Below are 26,194 nucleotides of genomic sequence, written 5' to 3'. Positions count from 1 at the left end.
ATCAATTATAAGGAGGAAGATCGTGAGCATGTGGATGTTCCAGTCAAGTGGCACATTCATGACTAAGGATTCAAGTAAGTATCTCTTCGCCATCTTTATTTAAACTTGTTGCTTTTTAGGTTACATGATATATAATTAGGATAACATATTGTATGTTATTTATTATTTTTTCATGCGTATTTAATTATTCGAATTAAGTTTATCCCAATAATATGCTCTGAAATCCAACAGGTGGTTGGTGGTGTTAGTGGTGGCGGTGGATAATATGGTGGTGGTTTGTGATGTTAGTGGCGGTGGCGGTGGTTGTGCAGGTGGTGTTGGTGTCAGTTGTGGCTATGGTGAGACATTGGAGGTGGTGGTGGACATGGGAGCGAGGGTTATGGCGGTGGAAGATATGGTGGTGGCAACGATGGTGGTGGGGGTATCAGTTGTGGTAATGGTGAGACAGTGAAGGTGGTGGTGGACATGGTGGCGATGATTAAAACTCTAATTGTGTTCTATAATGCATATCTTATTTTGATACCTATTAATGAAAAACACAAGAAATATCAATTTTTATTTTTTTAAACAAACAATATCATCTAAACTAAAAAGAAGGAATGTGCTTAGTCTCATAATGGACTAGTAATAATGTGGTTCAAATTCGCCTTTGCCGAGAATCAAAACTAAGACCTCTCACTTACAAGTAGTGAAAAAGAATATCACTAGATCGTAATACTAAATGGTAAAAAATATCAATTGTTTGTTCTACAAAATTAGGCTAGGTATAGGATTTGTTGTGGTATAGAATAGGTTATCTATTTGTTTTAAAAAAATTTGACATCAAGAAAATGGAGAGAGCTCAGATAAATTTAGAGGGAAACTATGTATTAACTTCAATGACACGAAGTAGATATACATTATTTTTTGAAATTCAAATATCTTTCCCAATCAATCCCTACATGAATTACAATTCCAAATCATAGGCACACAATCAATTAAAATCAAGATATACATGAAATCGTTTTTGTAATTTAAAATCTCTTTCCAAATCAATCCCTACATGATCAATCACAATTCCAAATCATACGCACACAATCAATTAAATCAAATTTAAAATCTTTCCGTATTAATTCTTATCTAATATATTAAAATATTGTTGTATTAAAAATAAAAATTAGATAAAAAACGAAAAAAATGTAATTTTAAGTTTTGAATGCTAGATTTGCAAAACAGAAAAGCAGTGTGCTATAAAAAGAGTAGTAGGAAAACAAAAACCTTAGCATTTTCCCACCATTTCTCAGTAGCCACAGTGATTTTCCCTGCGCTGGCATCGTCGTCCTGGACCATCTTTGAATCTCTTATCAGGTAATTTCGGCGTAACTTTTCACTTCTTACCATCTATTTGCTTACCAAGAAAATTGAGAAAATATTTAAGCTCTTGCCTTTGTTTTCTTGGTCTCGATATCTCTTGAGAAAAACACAATCCCCAATTTTTATTTTCTAATTATGTAGTACATATAGCCTCTGCAAAGTTGTTGTGGTTATTATTCTCTTGACAATTCAGTTTGTTACATCAGAAATCTTCACAAAATTTTACGGAGAGAATTCAATCCTTAACTTTTAATAATTTTGAAATGTACATGTATTTGGATAACCATGTACGAAATTTTACCGAGGATATAAAACCTAGCTTCTTAGCTTCTAATCTACAGCGATGATTGCAATTTTAACCAATTTTTTTTTTTCTGAAAACCATCAGGGTATAAATGGAATCGAATTCAAAGCATCAAGGAGTTGATAGGATCAGTAAATTGCCAGATGGGCTTCTTTGTCACATACTTTCATTCGTTCCAACTATATATGCTGTATGGACCACCGTTTTGTCTAAACGATGGAAGAACTTATGGATTTCGGTTCCCAATTTGAATTTTGATGAAGAAGATTTCCCTGAAACTTATAGGGTTGACAAAAATCGCATTATGAACTTTATTTATCGTACACTTTCCTTTCATGGCTCATCGGACATCCAAAAATTCCTTCTTTGTTGTAGGCGTGAACAGGATTTCAGTGCTAAGGACTTCTCTCATATTGGTAGATGGATTAGAACTGCCGTTAGGCGTAATGTTGTTGAATTGGATCTTCATCTTACCCTTGACAGTAACACTCCTACTCGCGAATTCAAAATCCCTCAAAGTCTTCTCAGGTCTAAAACCCTAGTGGTTTTGACTGTGTATTCAAATTGTATTACCTATGCTCCTACAAAAGGGTGTTTCCCGAGTCTAAAGGTCCTTTCTATGTCAGTTGTCTGGCCAGACACGGATTCCTTTACTTCCCTGGGAAATTTTCTTTCTTGTTGTCCTATACTTGAAGAATTGAGTATAGATCTGAGTTTAAGATTTCGTGATGTCTTGAATTTCTATATATCTGCACCTTTATTGATGACGTTAAGAATTTCTCTGGACCATCCGAGTTCTCGTCATTGGACCAAGTACTTGATTAATGCCCCAATGCTGGAAAATCTTTATCTCAGTGACAATGTTTTGTCAAGTTACTTTTTGGAGAGTTCAGTGTCTCTTGTCAGAGCTGAAATTGATTTCAAAGACAGATTTTCATATGACAATGCTAGCTATTCAGATGAAGATGAATTTTGGGGCCTTCCAGATAAACGTCTTGGATTTTCTAACAGGGCAACTCCATCCCTGGAAAAATTTTCAGATGTAAAATATCTTTCTCTGTCTGGCGTGCCTTCACTGTTGAAGGTAAATATGCTCTTACTTATTTACAGTTTGTTAGAATTTGATTTGGAATGAAAATATTTAATAAACTTGAATTGTCATAAGAAAGTTCTTACCTTTCTTCCCTGATATTCTAAACTTCATAATCGAGCTGCGAGAGAACATCCATTGAATTCCCCTTATTTTCCTTTCTTACCACATTAATTGTTATTATTAACTGTCTCTGATTGAAATGGTAAGCAAATGTTCAATTTCTGTTTGATCAGCATTTTTTTAATGAAGGTGCATGATCTTCCTGCTTTTAATAATGTGAGCCAATTGGAACTTACTCTTTATGATGGCCACTACTGCGAGTTGGTAATCGAGTTGCTCAAGAGATCACCTAAACTGGAATATCTTGCATTAGGAGATCAGGTAAGATGTATTTCCCCTTATTCTTCGTGATGGTACCAGCATGCAGCTTTGAACAATTTTCATTTCATTCGTTCTTAATTTGGTATTACGTGTATATGCAATTTCAGTATTTCAGCTGTAGAGAACTATTCTCAGAGCACTCACAAGATCGATGGAATCCACCAGAGCTTGTGCCTGATTGTTTGTTGTCACACCTCAAGACTATCTCCTTGAGAGGATTTCAGGGAAGCCAGGACGAGATGGAAGTAGCAAAGTATTTGTTAAAGAACGGCGAAGTTTTGAAGAAGCTTACTATTTATCCCTGGATGCATATTCCTAGAGATCAGTGGTATGAACAAGAGAAGCTGGTATACAAGGAACTTTGTGCGTTTAAATGGGGTTCGAAGATTTGTCGAGTTGAATTTATCTAGGATGCAGTTTTAAGGATTTTATGTTTGAGAAGTCCACAATTTTAGAACATGTCTGTCTGTCTTATAAGTTTTGTTGCCGCTATTGGAATTGCTAACAGAGTTTCTCCAGAGATCAAATTATTGTTGGGAATTTCTAGCAGTGTTTATTTTCTTAAAAGTTGAAAGATCATTCAGTCTGAAATGTCTTGTTAGCAAATATAAGTGTGCATTGGTGCATATAAAATTTTAGTAAATACAAGATCTCTTGCTTGCGAGAGGGCATACCATTATATAGTAGTCAACCAATGTTAAACACAAGGACTATCACGCGACCACTCCAATACTAAATATTTTCCAATACTGCGGACACTCAGTCAAATCGAGTATAGAGACATCAAATTGAACTTTCTAACGTTCTGTTTGGATGACTGCAATGTACTCGGAATTTGAACAAAAGCCATAGCACGTGAAACAGTTCGAATATGTAGATTAGCATTTCATTAAAAGGCTCAAAAGCTGATCAAAGGACACAAGCAAGCCCAAAGACCAACATGCTCAAGGGAAAAAACTAGAACTGCAAGCTGGAAACTGAGCAGACTAGAAGAAGACAAAATCTGGAGAGGGTAAAGCTGAATTCAAATTCGAATCAAGTCGAGCAAGAGAGAGTAAAACCCCATATTCTCAGCTGGCTATAGAAAGATGGTAAAACACTGTCGTTCGTGATGCTAAATGGGTTCTCATTTTCTCATCTTCTTCCACCATTTCTCAGGTATTTTCTCTTCATAACTTTGTGCCTTCCTTGCTATCTGTTTGGTTACCAGGAAAATAGTAAATTCAGTTTTATATATATATATATATATATATAGGGTGGGCCGTACAACTATTCTCATTTGTAACAAAGAATGAGGATCCCCTTGGATAAAGGGCATGTATATATGTGTGTGTATTAATATTCTCCATTTTTACCAAAGAATGAGGATCCCTTTGAAGAATTCACCTATTCTGGAACATTTTTTCTTTCAAAATAATGTAAGATATAATTTCACTTGTGCTATATGACTGTAAGATGTGCAGGCTCTTAACGATTCTTATTTTCCGTTCTTTTAAAGATTGTCATGGAAACAAATGGTATTACGAGGAAGATGAGCGTCAATGGAATTTGGGAAATCCGCCAGACATTGCCTTTTTGTTTGCTGTCGCACCTCAAGACCATCTTCATTAAGGGATTCAAGGGTCAGCGAGATGAGATGGAAGTTGCTAAGTATTTGTTGAAGAACAACGTAGTTTTGGACAAGATGGCTACTTCTACAGGTGATCTGAACTGCACAAAAGAGGAGGTACACCAAGAATTTTCAATGTTCGAGAGGGTTTCAAAAACTTGTCAAGTTGAATTTACCTAAATGCCGTTTTAGGATTCAAAATCAAAGGGCTTCGGAGACTTGTCAAAGTTGTAATAGCATCGTCTTCGTAATTAGAAGTTAGAATCTGCATCCGTCTGTCTTATAAACTGAACTGCGAACGGAGTTTCTCAAGAAATCAAACTGTTGTTGGGAATTGCTAAACAAAGTTTATTTCTTATGAGATGATCCAATCTGTTGTCTAGTTAGCTAACGTAATGTAAGTGTGTATTGGTATTAGATATGTGTGTTTATTTAGATGACAAAAATCAAAGACTACGAGAGTGATTGTTCTATGATTTTGGAGTACCGTCACGTGGTATAATTCGTCATTACACTATAATGCAAGTAGAGATTTTGATACCGAACCATAGAAGTGGAAATAGCAACCAATAGCTATACTTCAGTATGACATACAATAATATTTTCAGGACTGAACGCTCAGTCAAATCGTGAGTAAAAAGATGTGTTCGAATGACTGCAATAAACTAGAATTCAGTCTAAACTAAATATCAAAATGAACTGGTTTACTGTTCGTAAGCATAGCGTAATTCTAATTAATGCAAACTTTATGTCATATCCCAGACCGGCTCTATCCTAGCACGATATTGTTTGTTTTGGGCCTCGACCACGCCCTCACAGTTTTGTTTCTGGGAACTCACACGAGAACTTTCCAGTGGATCACCCATCCTAGGATTAGTCTCGCCTGAACTCGCTTAACTTTGAACTCGAAGCCAGTGAATTCCTAAAAAGCCTCGTGCTATATGGAGGTGGTCATGTACGTATAAGGCACATTACCCCCTCTCCGTTGGTCGATGTGAGATGTTACAATCCACCCTCCTTAGGGGCTCGACGTCCTCGTCGGCACACTCGCACCGAACGACAGAGTGGCTCTGATACCATTCTGTCACATCCCAGACCGGCTCCGCCGTAGCACGATATTGTCCGCTTTGGGATCCGGTTACGCCCTCACGGTTTTGTTTCTGGAAACTCAAATGAGAACTTTCCAGTGGGTCATCCATCTTAGGATTGCTCTCGCCCAAACTCCCTTAACTTCGGAGTTCCGATCAAACTCGAAGTTAGTGAGTCCCCAAAAGGCCTCGTGTTATATGGAGGTGGGCATGTACATATAAGGCACATCACTCTCTCTCCGTTGGTCGATGTGGGATATTTCACTTTACTTGTATTTTTTTTTCAATTCTATAATTCATGCAAACTTAACTATATAATGACAAACTTTACTTGTATTTTTTTTTTCAATTCCATAATTCATGCAAACTATGCAATGTGTAACCGATAGCAAACAAGTATGTTAATCAACACTTAAATAAGAATTCAATCATTAATAACCACATTAAATAATTTTAAAATTTTGGCAAAAAAAAAAAATTATTTAACTAAATAGTCTCTCTAGCATTATCTATTCCATTTTTATTTTTTTGTCAATGCATTATCTTTTCCTTAGCATTTTTGTAACTAGAAATTCAACTATCCATTAAAGGGGCCAAAAGCCCAACAAGGCCAAGAGAAATAACAGTAAGAAGTGGACAGACTGAGAGAGTAGAATAAAGAAAATTTTAACGAAAAGTTCCCGGTGCTGTTCACTTTAACGAAAAATCATATTTTTACACTAAAAAGTTAGTCCTAATACTATTCACTTTACCCTTTATTTTGTCATTATCGTTAAAACTCAAAGTTTTCAAATCATTTTCATTAGTTTTTCTTAGAATAAAACAGAAGCAGAAGTAAACAGAAGAGAGAGAGAGAAAGAGAGAGAGAGAGAGAGAGAGAGGGAGGGTAAAGCTCAATTCAAATTTGACTGACTTCAAGCAAAAGTGAGTAAAGATCTCATCTGTTTGGTTACCAAGAAAATCAGAAATAGTAGAACAATGTAATCTTTATTTCTTGTTGGATTTGTTTGCTTCCATGAAAAAATCCTGTTCATTAGGAAGTAAAATTTCATGCCTAAATATGTATGGAGATAAATGGGTATTCAAGGATTTTACTGTTAACTGCAAAGTTTAAAATACATACAAATAATAGTAATAATTTATTTTTGTATTCAAGAAAATATGTTTAAACTTTCATCATTTTCCTTTGTGGCGGATCAATGACACTACTTTTTTTACACAACTTCGACACACGTTGGGTGCCACAGGATCAGTGCATTACCAGATGCCGTTCTTTGTCACATACTTTCCTTCCTTCCAACAATATATGCTGTCCAGACCACAGTTCTGTCTAGAAGATGGAAGAACTTATGAACTTCTGTTCCCAATCTAGAAATTGACGACCAATATTACGAGGTTAATTTTTCCGAGGCACGTTGATAATGTACTCTTCTCTCGTAACTCATCAGACATTCAAAAGTTCACTCTTTGCTGTAACTCTGTTGGGGATTTCTCTCGTGTTGATGGTTGGATTCGTGCTGCCATTAGGCGTAATGTTGTTGAACTTGATCTAGATGTTGGGTCACCTAAAGATGAGATTTTTGAGTTGCCTCAAAGCCTTTTTTCGTGCAAAACACTGATGGATTTGACGCTGATGTCAAATTTTATTATCAAGCCTCCTACATCAGGTTGTTTTCCAAGTCTCAAATCCCTCCGTCTTGATATTAATCATCCACAAAATAACTCAATGGAGAAGCTTTTTTCGTGCTGCCCTGTACTTGAGAGTTTGTTTATCACTGGATCTCATGGAAATGATCGCTTTTGGAATTTCCTCTATCGACCTCAACAGACTCATCTTGGTGATGCCGTTTTAAATTTCATTATCTCGGCGCCTGAACTGAAGACGTTAAGAATATATTGGAATTCGCAAGATGGTTATAAGAAGTGCAGTTTTTTCATTGCTGCTCCAAAGCTTGTAAGATTTGACCTCAACCAGAATGTTTTAACTGATTGTTTTTTGGAGAATGCAAAATCCTTAGTCAATGCTACTATTGATCTCTGGGAACATTCTGCAAATCAAGTTCAGCGCTTTGCCATTCGCTCCACTGCGCTTCTGGCTGGAATTTCCAATGTTAAATATCTGTTTCTTAGATCTCATCGTTTGAAGGTAAGTGTGCCCTAACTTCTTCCTTATACAATATGTTTTTTTTTTTTTGAGAAGATACGATAACACTTTATTAAAATAAAAACAAGAATTACAAAATAGTGGATAAGAAATCCACCATGTGGCAAAGCTAGCTAAGACCTCTCAAATAGATCTGATTACAACATAACCTCAACCAAAATCATTTTACGGCTGCTAACATATCCCACACTATATGAGAAAGAGAATAATCTCCGAACTCATTCGAAACTAATGCCCAGAGGGCTGCCGAGTATCTTACTCTACCCCATAGTTCTGCTACCCCCACTCCATTATAATCCTCAAAAACTCTTCTGTTACGCTCCAACCAAATGTTCCAAAAAACTGCTAACACCAAACAGCCCCACAAAGCTTTAGCTTTCCTCCCCTTTCCTAAAGCCTCAAAATTGGTGCTTAGAAGCTCAAAACAACCCTTTGGAATGACCCAACTAACTCTAACTTCCTGAACCAATTTCCACCACAACTGTATTGAGTAAGAGCAATGGAGAAAAATATGATTAACTGTAAAACCCCTCCCCAAATTTAGTTTGTAATTTACTTTGGTTATGGGTTTTGGTTTAAAATATTTTTTTTGTGTGTTAAATGGTGTGCCTAGTGGGCCCCCTTCCATTTTGGTCCCCTGGCCTCTTTCCTCCTTGTGCCATGTGGCTTCCCACCCACTCTCACTCTCGGATCCCTCTCTTCTCTCCCTCTCAAGCTCTCTCTCTCACGACTCACTCCCTCTCTCTCTCGCATACATCTATCTCTCAGCTCCCTCTTCCCCGAGGTGCCAACCCTCACATACACATCCATACACATCAACCTTCGAACCCCATGACCGAAAGGTGTAGCGCCATGGAAATTGGTGCGAAAGGTTGGAGAACTTGGTGAGTTTCCGACGGTGGTAAGTCCTGAGAATCACCCAAAATTTCTTGAATCGTGCTTTCCGTTGTATTTCTAGTTTTTCTAAGACTTTTCGTAGGAGTTTGGTGCAGGAAACATCCCTGGAACTCAATCCCAGTTTCTAGCGAAGGAATTCGTGACACCCAGGCCATTTTCTGGCCTATCCTGATGTCGACTCAAACCCACCTTGGTATATCCTTGTTCCTTATCTTCATATCTTCTTTTTGGTTGTTGAATCATGATTTTTTGTTGTAGTTTGACCCCAAACTGGAGCTCGAAAAGCTCCCGGTCGAATTTCCTGCATTTTTCTTCCATAGGGTCCGGTGACCCGCAAACCTTTGGCCCAATCCCTTACTCCACCAACCCAGGTCCAAAACCTAAAACCTTTTTTACCCAGCCCAAGCCTTTAGGCTGGGCTGTTGTAATACCCTGAAAACTTAAATATATAAATTATATATTCATAATTATGAATATGTGGAGAAAATCGAAAAAAAATAAATTGATTTATGGTTGTAACACCCACCCCCTATTTATAAAGATATATGTATGTAATTATCCCAAAACATTTTAAATATATCAATTTTGTCCCATTTTATCTACCCAATCTGAAAATGGATTCCTTTCTTTCCCACAAGCTGCCACGTGGCAGCACCCCCTTCACTTTTCTCTCTTCTCTCTCTGTCCCCCCCCCCCGTGAACTCCCTTCTTCTTTCTTCTTCTTTTCTGTTTCTTGTTTGTCCTGTCTCTCTCCCTCTCGGCTCTCTCTCATATCTCTTCTCTCCCTCTTCTCTGCACCGTAGCAGCACGCACGCACGCACCCATCTCCCCGCGCGAGGAAGTCCATCACCATCTCGTTCTTCTCTCTCCCTCTGTCTCGTGCTGCAACCCTAGGAAAACCGGAAAAAGGAACTCCGGTGAACTTTTATATTTTTCCGGTGAGGTAAGCTCCAAACCTTCCCTTTTTCGTCCTAGAATCTACTGGAATGGGTTTTAACTGAGTTTTATTCGTGATTTTTGGAGGTTTTAGGACGAAAACGAACTCGGGTGTAGGAACACCCATTTCCGGCGAGCCGCGGGTGTCGGGGGATTTTCAGGCCATCTCCGGCCGTTCCACGACGAAAGGAAGGTATAGAAATACTCCCATTGTCTTGCTCTTCATTTTGGTACCTAGATCGGAGTCTAGGGTGGTGTTTTGAGGCCGGCCGGAGCTGTTGAAGCTCCGGCGTTCTTCTCCGTCGACGCTAGGCCGTACAGGCCAGTTCCAAGGCAAGCGGGCCTTAGGCTCGTGGGGAGTTAAGCCTAAAATCCTAGCCCAGTTCATTTTTAGTTATTTTTGTTAGTTGTTTTAGGACTTAAAGGCCCTCGGGCCGTTTATGTTTAAGGCCCGTAGCCCTCTAGCCCAACCCAAAAACCTTTTAAGGTTTTATTTATTTTTCTGTTTTAGAATTAGGGCCCTTTGGGCCATTTTCTGTTAAGGGGTTTTCAACCCATTCCCAAACCCTTAAGGCCTTTTCAGCCCAACCCAATTCAAAGCCCAGTTGACTCTGACTGTTGACTCGGTCAACAGTCAGAGTTGACTTTGCAATATCCTAGATTATTCTTATTATCGAGAATGCACAACCAGAGCATTTCAAGTTTTGTGGATTTTTCTCTTCATTCTTTGAGCTAGAATTTTGACTTCAGAAGAAATTTGAATGAGTTGGACATAGCAGAGGCAGCTAGGTTATTACAGAAGGTGGAAAGTGTTCGTTTAATTTAATCAAGAGCGGATAACAGAAGATGGAAACTAGACTTATCAGGATTGTTCACTTGCAAATCCTATAGCTCTTTCTTGAGCAACAATGGAACTATGCAACATTTTCCACCCTTTTCTCAGATTTGGAAATCAAAATCTCCTCCGAAGGTCAAAGTTCTTGTGTGGTTAGTGGCTACTGGGAAGGTCAACACTTGTGATCAAGTTCAAAGGTGAGGGCCTTTTATTTGTATTTCTTCCCATTGGTGCAGTTTGTGTAAATCTTCATTGGTGCAGTTTGTGTAAATCTGAGAAGGAGAATGTTAATGACACGCCCCGATCCCGATATTCCCCGAATACCATGGTAGGTATGTACTGGCCGATACCCAAAGGTGATGCAAGCCATTTAGAATGCATGAAAACAAGAAATAAATAAGGCTTATAAATTTAAATATAATTAATATGCAAATTAGGAACGTGTTCAGAGCATACAACTAACTAGAACACTAAAAATAAATAATATAAAATTGAATGAGCAAAGAAATAGGTCATACACCGATAGGACTCAAAGATGCCGATGCGAAAGTGCCTTGACACAGGGATCGTATGTCTCGAATCTAAATCCTTATGGGGCGCAAAACAAACATGAGTGGACCAAGTTGATATATATAAATACTGAAACAGTTATCAACATACTAACCCCCAAAGTTTTATTAAAACATCAATAGCATAATATGTAATAGGTTTTCCGAAACCCTAGCATGCCATAAAACATATCTTGTATATAGTGCTAACTAGTGGTATTAGTATCAGTATCTATTTAATCAAAACCCTTCATTTGCTAAACAGGCCATTTATAACACTTCCTTCATTTGCCAAACAGGCCCAACTTATGCCCGGCCGAAGCCAATATAAATATCATTGCCAAATAGGCCCAACCTACGCCTTGTCAAAGCCAATATAAATATCATTGCCAAATAGGCATAACAGTGACCATTAGATACGCACAAAAACATTGAATATAGTCTTTCCAAATATAGGTACACATATCTCAAAAACACTTTCATAGTATAAAGTCATCCATCATCTATACTATAAAGAAGTGTGTAAAAACATGTTCGAAATAGTATATCGTCATCCATCAGATATCCTACAAAGGACATGGGTTGGATAGAAAAATATGATATTCCAAAATATTCCAAAATATTCTAAGTACGCATAATATCTCATAAAACGTAATCATTAAATCATACTTTTCATGTATGCATTTCTACTATTAAAACATGCATTTTAGAAAGGGTCCACTCACATATACTTAGCCGCCGAAGAGCCACGCAAATTAGCGAAGACGCAAATGTAACAATGTATGCACCTAAGCACATAAGGGGTCCAATTAATAAAACTCTACTCAAACAATTGAATTTTGGAAAACAGACGTCAAAAATGGATTCAAGACGTCGAATTACCCTAAGAAGGGTCCCGGGTAAATTACGAAAAGGTCAACACGGGAATATTCCAAAGAATATTTCATTAGGTCCAAAGGGGCTGGGTCAAAGGGGTTGCTGGGTTGGGTCGAAGGGTTCTAGGCCCAAAGGCCTAGTTTGGTTTCTTAAGGGTTTTGGGTTGGGTTAGATAATTAGGTTGGGCTTGGAAGTGTTTGGGCTCAGCAACTGCCACGCCCTGCCCCGACTAATTTATTTCGGATAATAATTTTGATGATAGGCCCATTTTAAACTCTTGATAAATTTTCTATTCAAAGGTTAAGGTTCTTTGCTTTTAATTCCTTAATTCCACAAAATGGTCTAAACCATAATTCTCTTATCAAACATACCATTATTCAATTATCTTACCAATTTATTCCCAATTTATTCTCTCAGATCAAGACTCCAACTAAATATTAATTCTCGATTATTTAATTTCACTTATTTTATGGCTACATATAACGTCTCGTTAGACTGCCTACGTACCCTAAACAGGGATCAAGCCATTCGTAGTTCACATTTCCAAAATTTTAATACCAAATCCGAATATATTCATTTAAATCCAACATATACCACAATCGTATTAATATTCAAAACACAACAGTTAGATCTCGAAAGCATAATTAGAATAACGAAATTTGTATAAAAACACAATGTTAGCTCCATGGCCGTGCGCCGCCGCACTCGCCGCTGCGGGTGGCAATCGGCCGCCCCGACTCGTCGGAAAAATTCAACTATTTCTAAAAATTCTCAAAAATTAGATAAATGAAGATCTCAAAGAATAGAGCAAACTTTATACCTGCAGCCAAGTCCAATTTGGCCTGAAAATGCTCCAATTTGGCCCAAACGCGCCGGAAACCCTATACATGTGTGGCCTCGAATTGTCACCTCTAGTGCTCCGCCACCCTTACAGTTGTTTGGGCTTTGTTCTAGGCCTCAAGGGAAGTCTAGTAATGGTGGTAATTGGAGGGAAACATTTTACAATTGGTGGAATTCGAACAAGGGTGGCCACAACACCCACAGATGTTTTGTCACCAAACCACCTCTAAAACCCTTATGTTTTTTGGTGTAATTAAGAGAGGGGAGGTAGGGTAAGTGTTTCCAAGTGATGGGTGGTGGCAATCTCGCTATAAAACACCACGAAGGACGTCGGTCCTTCTTGCCAGGTCGGGTCGGGAAAATACCGGCACCCCCTCTTTCTTTTCTTTTTTTCCTCCCCCTTTCTTTCTCTCTTTTCCCTCCTTTTCTTCCCTTCTGATTGGCCCGTGACTCTCCCTTTCTCTCCTTCCCTTTGCATCATAGCCACACATGTGGCTTCTCAGATCCTTGCTCCAGCAAATCTGGAGCCTTCCAGATATTGATTAAATGACCATTTATCCCTAACTTCAATCGTTAATAACTTCTTCGTTACAACCCCGTTTCATGAACGGTTTGCGCCTACGTGTTCATGAAATCGAGCTCTATTCAAAAATATAAATTGTGACCTCAAAATGTTTACGAATTTTAAATAATAAATTTCCAAACTTTAAACTTCGTAAATTATAAAAATTTCCCAATTCTATTTTCATAACCATTGACACGCCCCGATCCCGATATCCTCGGGACATCGGGATGGTCATGTGCTGGCCGACACCCGAGGGTGACGAAAGCCATTTATTGAGTGCAATTGCTGAAAATAAAGGATAGATAAAACTTATAAATGTAAAAGAATAAGGAACATGCATTTAAGGAACGTGTTCAGAGCATACAACTAACTAGAACACTAAAGGAAATAATATAAAATGGAGTGAATAAAAGAATGGGTCCCACACCAAGAGGACTCGAAGATACTGATGCGGAAATGCCTGGATGCCGGGATTGTACGCCTCGATTCTAAGTCCTGAGGGGGGCGCAAAACAAACATGAGTGGACCAAGTTGGTATATATATAATAAAACAGTTATCAACGTACTAACCCCCAGGTTTTATGAAAACACATATATAATGTTAAACATAGGTTTTCCGAAATCTAGCATGTCGTGCAATGTCTAAAATCATAACTCATATATAATAATCACTAGTGAATTGTCCGATAACCCCCAGGCCCCATGCCGGTTCCCCGTCTCTGAGCAGACAGTCAGAGGAAAATACACTTCAGGCCCATGCCGGCTCCCCATCCCTGTGCTAAATAGCCAGAGGAAACACACTCCAGGCCTTATGCCAACACCAAACCGTCGCCCGGGATGGACCGGAATCTATCCCTACGTCCCGTAGCGGAAAGGACCACTAGGTAAGTACAAAACCATTGAACATATATATATTGAAAAACAACTTCATAGTATAAAGTCATCCATCATCTATACTATAAAGAGGTGTTCAAAACATGTTCTAAATATCATATCGTCATCCATCAGATATTCTATAAGAACACGGGTTATAGGAAAATAGTAATAATTCAAAGTAGCCTCAGTAAGCATGTTATCTCACAAAACGTTTCATAAAACGTAATCATCAAATCATGCTTTTCATGTATGCATTTCTACTATTAAAACATGCATTTTTTAGAAGGGGTCCATTAACCGTACACCGATGGTGCAAAGCTATACCACGAGGAAATAACGGAATCACCGTTAATAATTGCACCTATTCACATAAAGGAGTACCTTTAGTCAAACTATACTCAAACGATTGAATTTGGGAAAACGGACTTCAAAAACGGGTTCAGGACGTCGAAATTAGCCTAGGAGAGGTCCTGGACGAACCCCCAAAAAGTCAACTAAAAAAGTCACTGGGGTGCAGCAATGATGAGTACTACATGAATATATGCATACCATAATGATTCAATGATTGTAAGCAATCTAATAAGCTTACCCGAACTTACCTGTGCATCCCGAAGGATCATTTTGGCATTTCACCACAATGCAACATTTCACATAACATAATTTAATCATGGCATGAAATGCATAAATAAATTCAAAAGTATTGTGGAAACTATAAATCATACACACACACACACACACACACACACACACACATACACACACACACATATACTATAAAAAGAGAAAGACCTACTCACCTGGAGTTTGTGCTACAACTCCCTAGCATGAATATTAAGGCGTCACAAACGATCGGCGCCTAGAACAATTATCAAATCACGTCTCAGAATTCTTATCGATAGAACACATAACCTACATAAAGCACATCTCCCAAGGACGTTCTAGAATGATTTGAAACCCATTGACCAAAAGTTAACCGTGGGTCAAAGGTCGGCGGTAGGGTCCATAACACTACGTAACTCGATCCGAAAAATCCACACCTCAGATTTCTAATCCGTAACTTCCAAAGATCCAAATTATGCTTCTAGAACATCATAGTAAAGTTTCATTATGATCCAACGGTTCGATCTTTGTCAATTACAAATTCAAGTGGCGGTTAACGTTTTATTTTATGAGCTTACAAATCTAATTTATGAAGGTCCATACGTTGGATTCCCTATCCGTGAGTTTCTAATATCCTCAAATATTATGTACTATAACGTAGTAAAGTTTAGTGACGATCCAACAGTCGGATCATCAATTCATATAAGGATCAAGTGGCGGTCTCTATCAAAACTATGTTCAAACGATGAGATTTCATCAATCGAACTTCACATGTTGAATTGGGGTATCAAATTTAGCCTAGGAAGGTTAAGGGTACCTCGACCCACTCGTTGCTGCACACAGCGGTCAGCCTCCCCGACTTGTCGGAAAAATCAACTATTTCTAAAAATTCTCAAATTTTATAGGAATGAAGACCTCAACGAGTAGAGCAAGTTTCATACCTGTGGTCAAGTCCAATTTGGCTGGGAAAAACTTCAAATCGCTAACCATAGAATTTGGGTGTTTTTCAATTCAATCAATCTGCAACACCACCGCCCCTAAAATTGTTTAGGCTTTGTTCCTAACCTCCAAAGAAGTGTTTTGGTGGTGGTGATTGAAGGTAAGTGTTTCAAAAATGGGTGGATTGTCGCCGGGTCACCCATGAAGTCTGTGGTTCGAGTTTGGAAAGAAAAAGGATAGACGGAATGATCCTAGGATGATTCCAAGTGATGAGGAGTCTTAATTTATCGAAGAACACTGGAAAATGCTTCAAAACCAGTGGCGCCACCGGTCGGGTTTTAGGTATACAGGTTAAGGGGATGGAGGTCTAGGTTGGGAGCCACTCACCTCTCTCCCTTCCCTCCCTGATCTCCCATTCGATTGGTTCTTCACTTCCCTTTCTACTCCAATTGGTCCTCCCCCTTATTTCCTGATTGGGCAGCCAATGCCCTTATCCCTTTCCTCTGCTTTGATTCCCCTTATTCCCGATACTCTCACTACCCTCAAATCTCACAAAAAGAATTTTAAAAATAATAATATAATAATTATGAGAAATATATAAAATAATATATAGTAATTTCTACAAAAGTAATTTTCGGATTTTTAGTTCCATAAAACCTCCGTCGCAATTTTGATTTCAATTCTACTTGCATCTATGCATTCGCACCGTCGAGTACTTCTGGAGTATAGAAAAGGAATATTTTGTACGTTTCACTATACATTGGTCGACGAAAGTCAATACCCTCGCGTCTAGGGCATTCTCATAAATTCACATTTTTAAAATTTATAAAATCGTAGAACTAGGGACGAGTTGTCACATGAACGTATTGTGATCAACGTTGGAGTGTAGTGAATGGTGAAATACGAATGGCTTGATCCCTTCTTAGGGTACGTAGGCAGTCGAACGTTAAGGTTAGATGCAACCATGAAATAAAAGAAAATGAATGTGTGGTTAAATCATTGATTGTGTTTTGGTTTTGCCTCGAAGGCGAGACATGATAGATAAATAGAAATGTGGTGATGTCACGCATCAATCTTGGTCGTATGTCGGGGTAGGCGCATGCCAAGATATACCCTTTACAATAGACACTTTAGACTTATGAAGTATAAGACAAAACAATAGGGTTTAAAAGATGACCTAATCGACTATGCCACAAGGTAGAAGTGACAAGTTTCCCAAGATAGGCAATGGCTTGATTTGTTGAGAACATTGGTGGTTTATTCAAAAAAAAAAAGAAAAGGAGGATCAACTGGTGGTTTCGCCACAACAGTCCACCTTGGCCACCATCGTGTGATTCACTATAGAAGTCGAACCCAGGATGTGCTATGTGAAATACAGGTTTGAAATTCATCCCTAGTTACTGGACCACTTCCTAATGGTTAGGTTTATTTTATTTTTTTTTTTTTTTTAAAATAAAAAAAACACAATAGATTAAAGAGAAGCTCCCCGAGCAGACCCAGTTCTAGTACAGTCAAATAAAAGAGCTCTACAAGCAGTAGATGGTAAAGAACTATCCCAAATGCTGAAAACCCACATCCATGATAGCGTCCACCACAAAATTTACTTCATGGAACACATGAGTCCAAGAGATACAATCAAATGACCTAGCAATATTCTTGATGTCCTCAATTATACTCATCACTCGCCAAGGAACACCACTCGTGCCCTGCATCACATCAATAAGAAGTTTTGAGTCACCCTCCACCAAGATTTTTTGAAAGTCTTTACTCCTCACAATCCAAAAGGCATCCCTAAGCGCAAGACATTCTGCAACATTGATGGTAGTTTCCCCAAATGACCTTGCTCCAGCAATCATTGGTTCTCCATATTCGTTCCTTATGATAAATCCTGCAGCTGCCACTGAGTTTTTAACAGAGCCATCGAAGTTTAGTTTGAAGAAATCACCACCCGAGATGGGGGGTGGTGGGGAGAGTTCCATCTAATCAACCTTTGCTGCTTCCTACTAGCAATAAGATTCTTCTTATTAGTATTAGTATAATCGTTCACTACAACAAAAATGGCCTTTGGGCACAAAATTAGGGAGACAAATTAGGTGTTTGTGTCTTTTTAAACACCAATAGGATGGAAAGTGCTCATTCCGTAATAAGCACTATGTATTGTGCCCAATGTTAAGAGAAATGGACACAATCACATTATTGGGCACAGAACCATGACTTTTGTGCCTTTAATGTCAGAAATGGAAATTTTTTATTAATTTGCAATGACACTATAAAGATAATCGTGCCCTATAATTTAATATATTTAATGTAAAGGTAGATTTTTTGTGCCATTTGTTTAAAATAATGTTTTAAATGAAATGAGAAACACTTTACCTCAATCTTTACACCTTTCTCTCCTCGTTTCCTCATTCCGCCTTTCTCTGTGTTTCCTCGTTCAAACCATGCCTCTCTTCTCTCTCGCTCTCCCTTCCCCAATCAAATCGAGCCTCTCTTCAACCCCAGGCTCTCTCTCTCTCTCTCTCTCTTGCCTTTCATCTCAATTCTCAACTCCAGTTCACATCTCACGCAGAAACAGAATTTGCAAATCCTTCCCCTTTAAAGCTCACACACTCTATGAATCGTTGGGTCTCAACTTAAGTTTCAAGTCGAGTTCACATATTCTCAGACTCTGCAAATCCTTCTCATTCACACAGAATCTGTAAATCAGTCGGCCTCAACTCTCATCTTATCCCCATTTCCCCTTCAGTTCAGTGTCTGCATAATGTGATTCATTCTTCTCCACTTCATTCCAGGTAAAATGGTTAGAACTTAGAACTTGCATTGGTTAATTTAGTTAATAATTTGTGATTAATTTTAAGGTTAGGGTTAGGGTTCGTTTGAAACAAAAGGGGAACTGAGCTTGTTTCTCTTTTTGGTTATAATCAAAAGGGGATTTGATCTGGTTCAGATTCAAACAAACCCATTTTTGCCTCTTTCATCTCTGCCCTTCTCAGACTCCGCCGATGGATGCTGTTTGTCAGCTGGACAACCACAGTATCAAGGACTCCTCTTGGATCTGGGCTTTTCCTTTGTTATTTTTCTATGATTTTTTGTGTATTTTTTAACAACTTTTGTGTGTGTGTGTGTGTTTTTTTTTCCTTGTATTTAATCTTGCAGGAAACTCAACGTCTCCTCAGGGAACCTTGTAAGTGATTCACTTTTTTCTCACTAATTATTTGGAGTTTGAATTGAGATTGTGCTCAAATTTGTTTGATTTGTCTACAAGTTTGTTTTATAAAGAAAATCAAAGAAATGTGAGTTTGATAGTTGGTTTTAGGCTTTAGATGTAATATAAAAATGCTAATTTTGTTGCAGTCTAATTTATGGAACTCTGCAGGAGAGTGTGAAGCCTTTCTCATCTAATTTGGATTGAAAATTGTTCTACATTGGAAGACTGCATTTAATTTCTAAAGTGAATCAAGCGGTAATTGCAGGTTACAATGTGTGCACTACGGTACCATTGGGCTTGTTACAATGATGTCAAGGCCTTGCGTAAATTTTCCTTGTAGTGTGGTATTCCCTATAGCGGTATGTCTTGTTCTTGGATTTTTTATTTATCTGCGTATGTTTTTAGATGCTTTGGTATTGTCCTTACATTTTTTATTTGATTACATTGGAAACATTTGTGATAATTATCTTATTTGTACATGAACTGGAAATTATGTACCTTTTAAATTGATGCGAGGAGAGTAATAAACCCAAATGTGCATATGGGTATAAAAAAACCCTTCTGAAATTGAATCCTTTTGAGTTTTCGCAAAGAGATTGAAAAAGGACTCATATTTTTGGTCTTGAATGATAATGTGATATTTATCATTTATACAGCCCATTACAAAATCAAATTTGTGATTTTCATTATTCCTAAGCTACATATTGGCTGTTAAATTCTTTAGATAACTTGTTGGCGGACTACTAAAAAAAGGTATCTGGCACTCGACCCACAATGGAAGCTCACCCAAATAGTTCTCAGGTACAAATGTGTATCTACAATGTTGTAACTTATAGGTACTCTGTGGAATGAGATAAATGGAGTGAAGTTTCTTACAGCTTGCTAATGTTTATACTTGAGAAATAAAATTCCCATATAAGGTATTTCGAGCCTTACATGAAATATAAGTAGGTTTTACTCATGATATTTAGTTTTCTATCTTTTGTATTAGTATCCTAATAGTGCTTAATAAACACAGTTAATAAAATGATTAAAAGCATGTTAATATTTTGGGAAGTTTCAGAGTCTAATTTTCAAAAGAAAGAAAAAGAATGAACATTATGCATGTATGAGTTTGGATGTGTTTGGACTTTGGATCATATCCATTACGCAACATTTGATGCTTTCTTTTTTTCTCAAACTAGTGTGTTGTTTGAATTATGGCCTCTCTTTTTTTCTCTCATGGCTCGTCAAATTGGAAGGATGTCGAACAGGAAAGAACCAAAGGTTTGGAGTTTGATCCACCTTTTCTTTAATAATCAAATTTATGAGAGTTGCCATTCTCTTAGGACTAAGAATTTGTTATGTTCGTTTGAATGATTACCTTTCTATGTTTCAGCCGTAATATCAAATAAGACTCAACCAATTGATGACACATGAAATTGAGATGAAATTAAGAACTAGGTATTCATTGTCACAATCTTTTATTCTTATTTTTCATAATAGGCTTAGGTAATAAATCGATTATAAGTTCTGCCAAGTGTAAACATTGAACCATGCCGATTTAACACATTATTTTGATGCTAGTACATTATTTTAAGGTTCCAAAGATATTTGAGCATGTCTGCATGATTTTGGATATGCAACTTATCCTAATATATGTTACTTGTTATCTGTATTGGTGATTGATGAGATTTCTGTTTTTGTGAACTGTGCTATATTGTTAATGGCCCTGAAATTTTGGGCAAGTTCGTTGGTGAAACTGAGAAAAATGTTAGGGATCTAATTACTGATGCTGAGAATGATCAAATGGCTCATGGTAATGAAAAAAATATATGTCAATTGCACTTAGGTTGGTTTTTCAATAATTGCTAATGTCATTATGTCCTTAATTCCCTAGGAGACTAGAGTGGTTTGCATGTGATAATCTTGATGAAATGGATGCTATTTGTAAGGTATAACTATTTCTTACTCTATGTTTTATACTAAGATCCCTTATAGGCAAGAAGGGAATGTGGTTAAGTTACATTGCATGAAGAACTTGGGTCCAACGACTGCAATAGGGGAGGATAGGATTCTGAAAAATGGCTTGGTTGTAAATATGTGGGATTTGTTGTAAATAACTGAAATACATGTACATTGTGGGATTTGTTGATTTTATGAAAATTTAGATTTTTTTTGTTTTGTTTCAAATTTTTTTTTTTCCTAATTGAACCTATTGGGCACGATTTGAAATTTGTGCGCATGATTGTCTGTCATCTGACATGTTGTCAGAATTAAGGCACAAATAGGCTATTATTTGTGCTTTCTCTATGAGCACAAAAGCAATATTGTGCGTTATTACCAATGGCCACGCCTATAGAGGGCACAAACAATATTATAGTTGCCACATTGTTGATATTGGTCTATGGGCACATATGTTGGTGCTCTTTAGCCTCAAAGGGCACAAATAATTTATTGTGTGCAGTGCCCATATTTTTTGTAGTGGTTCCCCATGTTTAAGGCCAGCAAAACCACTGGGGGGGAGGGTTTTGTGAACACGAAAATTTCCTGAAACGAAAGAGACAAGAACAACGTGCACAAAATAATATTTGTATTTGATGATTTTGGGTTTACAATCTCTCTCAAATTTGATCATCTGATTCGATCTCCGTAAGGTGTGTATTTGTGGATGTTGATTGATCCAAAAGGTCGTTGGGCTTGATCTAAGGATGAACGTTCTTCAAGGGCTGTGGGCTTGATCTTGAAGGTGGATTTGAGCGGATCTTCAAGGAGCCGTTGAGGCTTGATCTTGAGGATGAGCGTTTCTTCAAGGGCCGTTGAGGCTTGATCTTGAATAACGGTGATGAACGGATCTTCAAGGGCTTTTGGGCTTTATCTTGAAGAACAGTGATGAACGGATCTTCAAGGGCTTTTGGGCTTGATCTTGAAGAACGGTGATGAATGGACCTTTAAGGGCTTTTGGGCTTTGATCTTGAAGGACGGTTGGATGTACGGATCTTCAAGGGCTTTTGGGCTTGATCTTGAAGAACGGTTGGATGTATGGATTTTTCGATGTTGTTGATCCAAAAGGCCGTTGGGGCTTGATCTTAGGATGAACGGATGATGAACGATGAACACTTTCTTCAAGGGCCGTCGGGGCTTGATCTTGAATTGATGGAAGTTCTTCAAGGGCCTTTGGGGGTTGATCTTGAAGGTGAATGATTGTTGATCCAAGGGCCGTCGGGGCTTGATCTTGGAAGAACGATGAACGAAGAACGAAGAAGGTTTTCTTGATTCTTCGGGAACCTGGATGCTTGAGAGTTTCGGAGTTTCAGAGCTTCAGAGCTTCAAGGTGTAATATGAATTCCTTCCTTAAAATGAATGAAATGACTTCTATTTATAGAATTTTCCAATGCCTAATTTTGAATATAATATGCAGATGAAATAAATCGTTTCTACCAGGTGTTGACATGTGTCCTATTTGATGACTTTTCTGATTTATTTTGATTTTTCATTTAGTCACACGCTATGTGTAAAATTTATGTGATACATGAGCGTTGAAATTGTAACTTTTGGTAACATTTATTTCACCGAAATTTCGATGTCTACATGTTCATCTAATCAACCTTTGCTGCTTCATGCTAGTAATAAGATTCTTCTTGTTGGTATTAGTATAATCGTTCCCCATGTTTAAGGCCAGCAAAACTACTCTAGAAGGATAAGCTTTAGCAGTATTAAAAACAACTTGATTCCTCATCTTCCAAATTTTACCGACAAATAAGGAGAGCTATACTAAGATTTGACAAATTCTCACTCATAGAGCCAATCAAACAAACTCCAATTAATTTGATTAGCAGGAGGTTTCACTTTCGGGATAAGCTTGATTGTAAATACATTTGTTTTTATAATTCAAACCAATGGGAAATTATTAATTAAATAAATTTAAAAAAAGGTCCGTCTCATGTGCTTTGGATTGTAATGCGTCATGCCGATAACTTATATAGATTGATTGCCAATTTCATAATTTATTCTTTCAATTTCCAACCTCTGCTAGCTGTCGTTTGCTTTTTTTTCTTTTATTTTTTTTATTTTTATAGCTGTCGCTTGTTGAATATAGCTGTCGCCGTCGTCAGTTGAATATTGATAACAGTTGAAAGCAATACTGGTATTATAATTTCATAATTTATTCCTTCAATTTCTAACCTTTGGCTCTTGATTCCCCAGGGATGTGCCCAATCTTTCATTTACAATAACGTATCTTAATTATAAAAATTTTATAATTGAAATCACTCAATTTCTTAGTCTTTATTTGAAGATGACTCTTACAAAAAAATAAAAAATAATAATTCCAATCATAGACTATTTAATTATCCAAATGTAGAAAAAAAAATCAACAGGATAGATACCGAGTAGCACATTCATGATAAACCGTTAATATGTTTGATACATTTGGATAACTAAACGATCTTCGATTTGAATAGTTTTTGTAGAGATAGATGATCTTGAAGATTAAGAGATTTAATGGTTTTGATTATAAATTTTAATGATAAAATTACGTTATTTGCAAGTGGAAAAATAAGCTCATCCTCAAAGGTGAAATGCAATCATTATCCATTTTTATATTAAAGTTAGAGTAAGCATACGCTTTACTTGGCTCTTGCAGTTTACATATATGTAAGCGTGTGTGTGTATTACATATATGTATATGCAGCTTATCAACTCATAACCTCTTAAGCTTGTGAGAACTGTGAAGAAAGTTAAACATGACCACGAGCACCCAAGCAGCAGCGGCCAAAATTCCAGTGGTAGATTTCTCCCTGGACGGCATGAAGCCCGGGACAAGTTCTTGGCTCTCAATACGCGACGACGTTTGCCATGCACTTGAAGAGCTTGGCTGTTTCATAGCAATCCTGCCCAACAAACTTCCTTTGGAGGAGCTCCACAACTCCTTCGTTGGTGCATTGAAAGAGTTGTTAGATTTCCCCATGGACGTCAAAGTGCGAGACAAAAAAGGGGCCTATTTATCTATCCATCCTCCCCATGAAGGCTTGGGGGTGCTTAATAACACCTCTGAAGAAATTCAGAAGTTCACTCGTCATTTTTGGCCTAATGGAAACGATCTTTTTTGGTATGATTTTGTAGACATATTTATTACATATCAATAACTCTCATCTTTAAGATTTAAACTCAATACATAATTTACATTTTTTCTGTAGTTATATAGTTTGTGGACCAAAATATAGTTATATAGTTAATAGTTTATAGCGTTCCCTAGCCTACCGGCTATAGCTGTACTACCATAGGATTTTAAATCAAAGGTTCTGATTAAAACATTAGAAGCAAATTTTTGTTTTTTTGGGCAAAGAAGCAAATCTATTTATTATTCATCCTTGAAGGGTGAGTGATTATATATGCATTCTTTAGTAATTACCAGGTGACCAAGAGAACATTAAATTATATGTATATTAGTTAATGTTTGACATATTGACTTTACTTGTAACTTGCACATTGAGAAAATGTTGTGTTTATTGGCCAGTGAGGGTGCACTTGAGTATGCAAAGGCGATGGCAGAACTAGATCAAGTTGTGACAAGAATGGTATTTGAAAACTACGGTGTAGAGAAGTATCATGATGCTCACATTCAATCAACTTCTTACCATCTCCGATTCAATAAATACAAAAATCCCAAGAAAACTGGAATGGACGTGGGGTTAAAACCTCATACGGACAATAGCTTCTCCTCCATACTCCATCAAAATCAGGTCTGTGGTCTGGAGATATGTACAAGGGATGGTGACTGGATAGTTTTTGATCCTCCGCCGTCATCCGTTATATACCTAGCCGGAGATGTATTTCAGGTACATCGATCTCGAAATATTAACTTCTTCATGTATAATTATATAATTTCATGGGTATTTTGACTCAAATTTTTCGAAATAGATTTGGAGCAACGACAGAATACGACCTTGTAGACATAGAGTTTCGTTGACGGAAGATGAGGTAAGATTCTCGATTGGGCAATTCACATTTATGAAAGAGGTGGTGAGCATACCAAACGAACTCGTGGACGAGGATCACCCTCGACTGTACAAGCCACTGGATCATTTAGAATTTTTCAAAGAAGTAAAACTCATTGACGGTAAGCCTGATCGTTTAGTCCAGGAATATTGTCGCATTTGAGTTCTTTGGTCCAAGGTCCAAGATCCAAGCAGCTGGTTCCTCTTTTGCCTTTTATTTTCTACTGTCATGTATTTTCTTTTCTTTTATTGTTTCTTCCTTTTCAGTAAATTAGATTGCTATCGTTAAATAAAGATGTTTTCTTGCAAGAGACCATGTAACTCAAGTTGTTAAGAACATCTTCCTGTACACCTGAGGTCTTGAACGACCCTTCCTACCCTCCCGCTTGTATTAAGAAAAAAAAAAGTAGTTTTTTCAATTAAGTATTGTCGCATTTGAAATGACCCACACCTTGACTTTTCATGGTATTGGCTCTGGTGCTTCACCGTGTAAATCATTTACGAACCCCCGAGGATTTTCAACATTCTAATAGCCATTGTCAAATTCGTCACTATAAATTAATTAAAGAAAACTAAACAAAGAAGATCAAGATTTATGTACACCGGATGGAAACCAAAAGACCGCATACATATTTCTTTGATAACAGAATCCTTACCATTAGCTACTTAGTACTCCCATGAAATCCCGTTCCTGGATTTCATTGTTATAATCTACGTATTTGTACTATCGAGATTTTATATTATTTCTCAAGAATTTATTTTAAATTGTTTGGATTTAGATTTTAATTAAACTAGTTACGAAGACTGAAGTTTGGAAAATAATTATTTAAATTCGTTGACCTTTTGAGGTCACAAGTAACGTTTTCGAATAGGTCTTGAAGCCACGAGCGTATAGGCGAAAGCCGTTTGCGAGTCCGAGTTATAACGGTATAGTTATGGACATTTGAAGTTGTGAGCTATATAGATTGTGGGAATTATTTAATTCCCACGTGTGGGTTAAAGGTTAAGTGAGTTTAATAAAGAGGGAGAGGCCAATTAGAGAGGAGGAGGTTTCTGAAAAGAAAAAAAAAACGGAATGGCTGATTTCAGCCTCTTTTTGGGCGA

The 26,194-nt window shown here is 37.5% G+C and overlaps 3 protein-coding genes and 2 pseudogenes across 3 annotated transcripts; 4 read left to right on the top strand and 1 right to left on the bottom strand.

Moving 5' to 3' along the window:
• Nucleotides 1-1,244: 1,244 nt before the first annotated feature.
• On the top strand, nucleotides 1,245-3,739 carry LOC126590061 (F-box/FBD/LRR-repeat protein At4g00160-like). The gene is made up of 4 exons (XM_050255550.1): nucleotides 1,245-1,347; nucleotides 1,742-2,741; nucleotides 3,000-3,131; nucleotides 3,239-3,739. The coding sequence occupies exons 2-4, from the start codon at nucleotides 1,749-1,751 to the stop codon at nucleotides 3,539-3,541; spliced, it is 1,428 nt and encodes a 475-aa protein (XP_050111507.1). The 5' UTR covers nucleotides 1,245-1,347; nucleotides 1,742-1,748; the 3' UTR covers nucleotides 3,542-3,739.
• Nucleotides 3,740-4,767: 1,028 nt separating this feature from the next.
• On the top strand, nucleotides 4,768-7,989 carry LOC126590474 (putative FBD-associated F-box protein At5g56410; annotated as a pseudogene).
• A 1,445-nt stretch (nucleotides 7,990-9,434) lies between these two features.
• On the top strand, nucleotides 9,435-10,845 carry LOC126590473 (uncharacterized; annotated as a pseudogene).
• A 6,609-nt stretch (nucleotides 10,846-17,454) lies between these two features.
• LOC126590472 (uncharacterized) lies at nucleotides 17,455-17,883 on the bottom strand. Its single transcript, XM_050255923.1, has one exon. The coding sequence runs from the start codon at nucleotides 17,881-17,883 to the stop codon at nucleotides 17,455-17,457; it is 429 nt and encodes a 142-aa protein (XP_050111880.1).
• Nucleotides 17,884-23,758: 5,875 nt separating this feature from the next.
• On the top strand, nucleotides 23,759-25,403 carry LOC126590065 (deoxypodophyllotoxin synthase-like). Its single transcript, XM_050255557.1, has 3 exons — nucleotides 23,759-24,201; nucleotides 24,610-24,931; nucleotides 25,014-25,403. Exons 1-3 carry the CDS (start codon nucleotides 23,837-23,839, stop codon nucleotides 25,251-25,253), a joined length of 927 nt encoding a protein of 308 aa, XP_050111514.1. The 5' UTR covers nucleotides 23,759-23,836; the 3' UTR covers nucleotides 25,254-25,403.
• The last annotated feature ends 791 nt before the right edge of the window (nucleotides 25,404-26,194 follow it).

The sequence above is a fragment of the Malus sylvestris genome, chromosome 11 (assembly GCF_916048215.2).
Source record: "Malus sylvestris chromosome 11, drMalSylv7.2, whole genome shotgun sequence".
NCBI classification, from domain to species: domain Eukaryota; kingdom Viridiplantae; phylum Streptophyta; class Magnoliopsida; order Rosales; family Rosaceae; genus Malus; species Malus sylvestris.
This window is presented reverse-complemented; position numbering and strand designations above follow the sequence as displayed.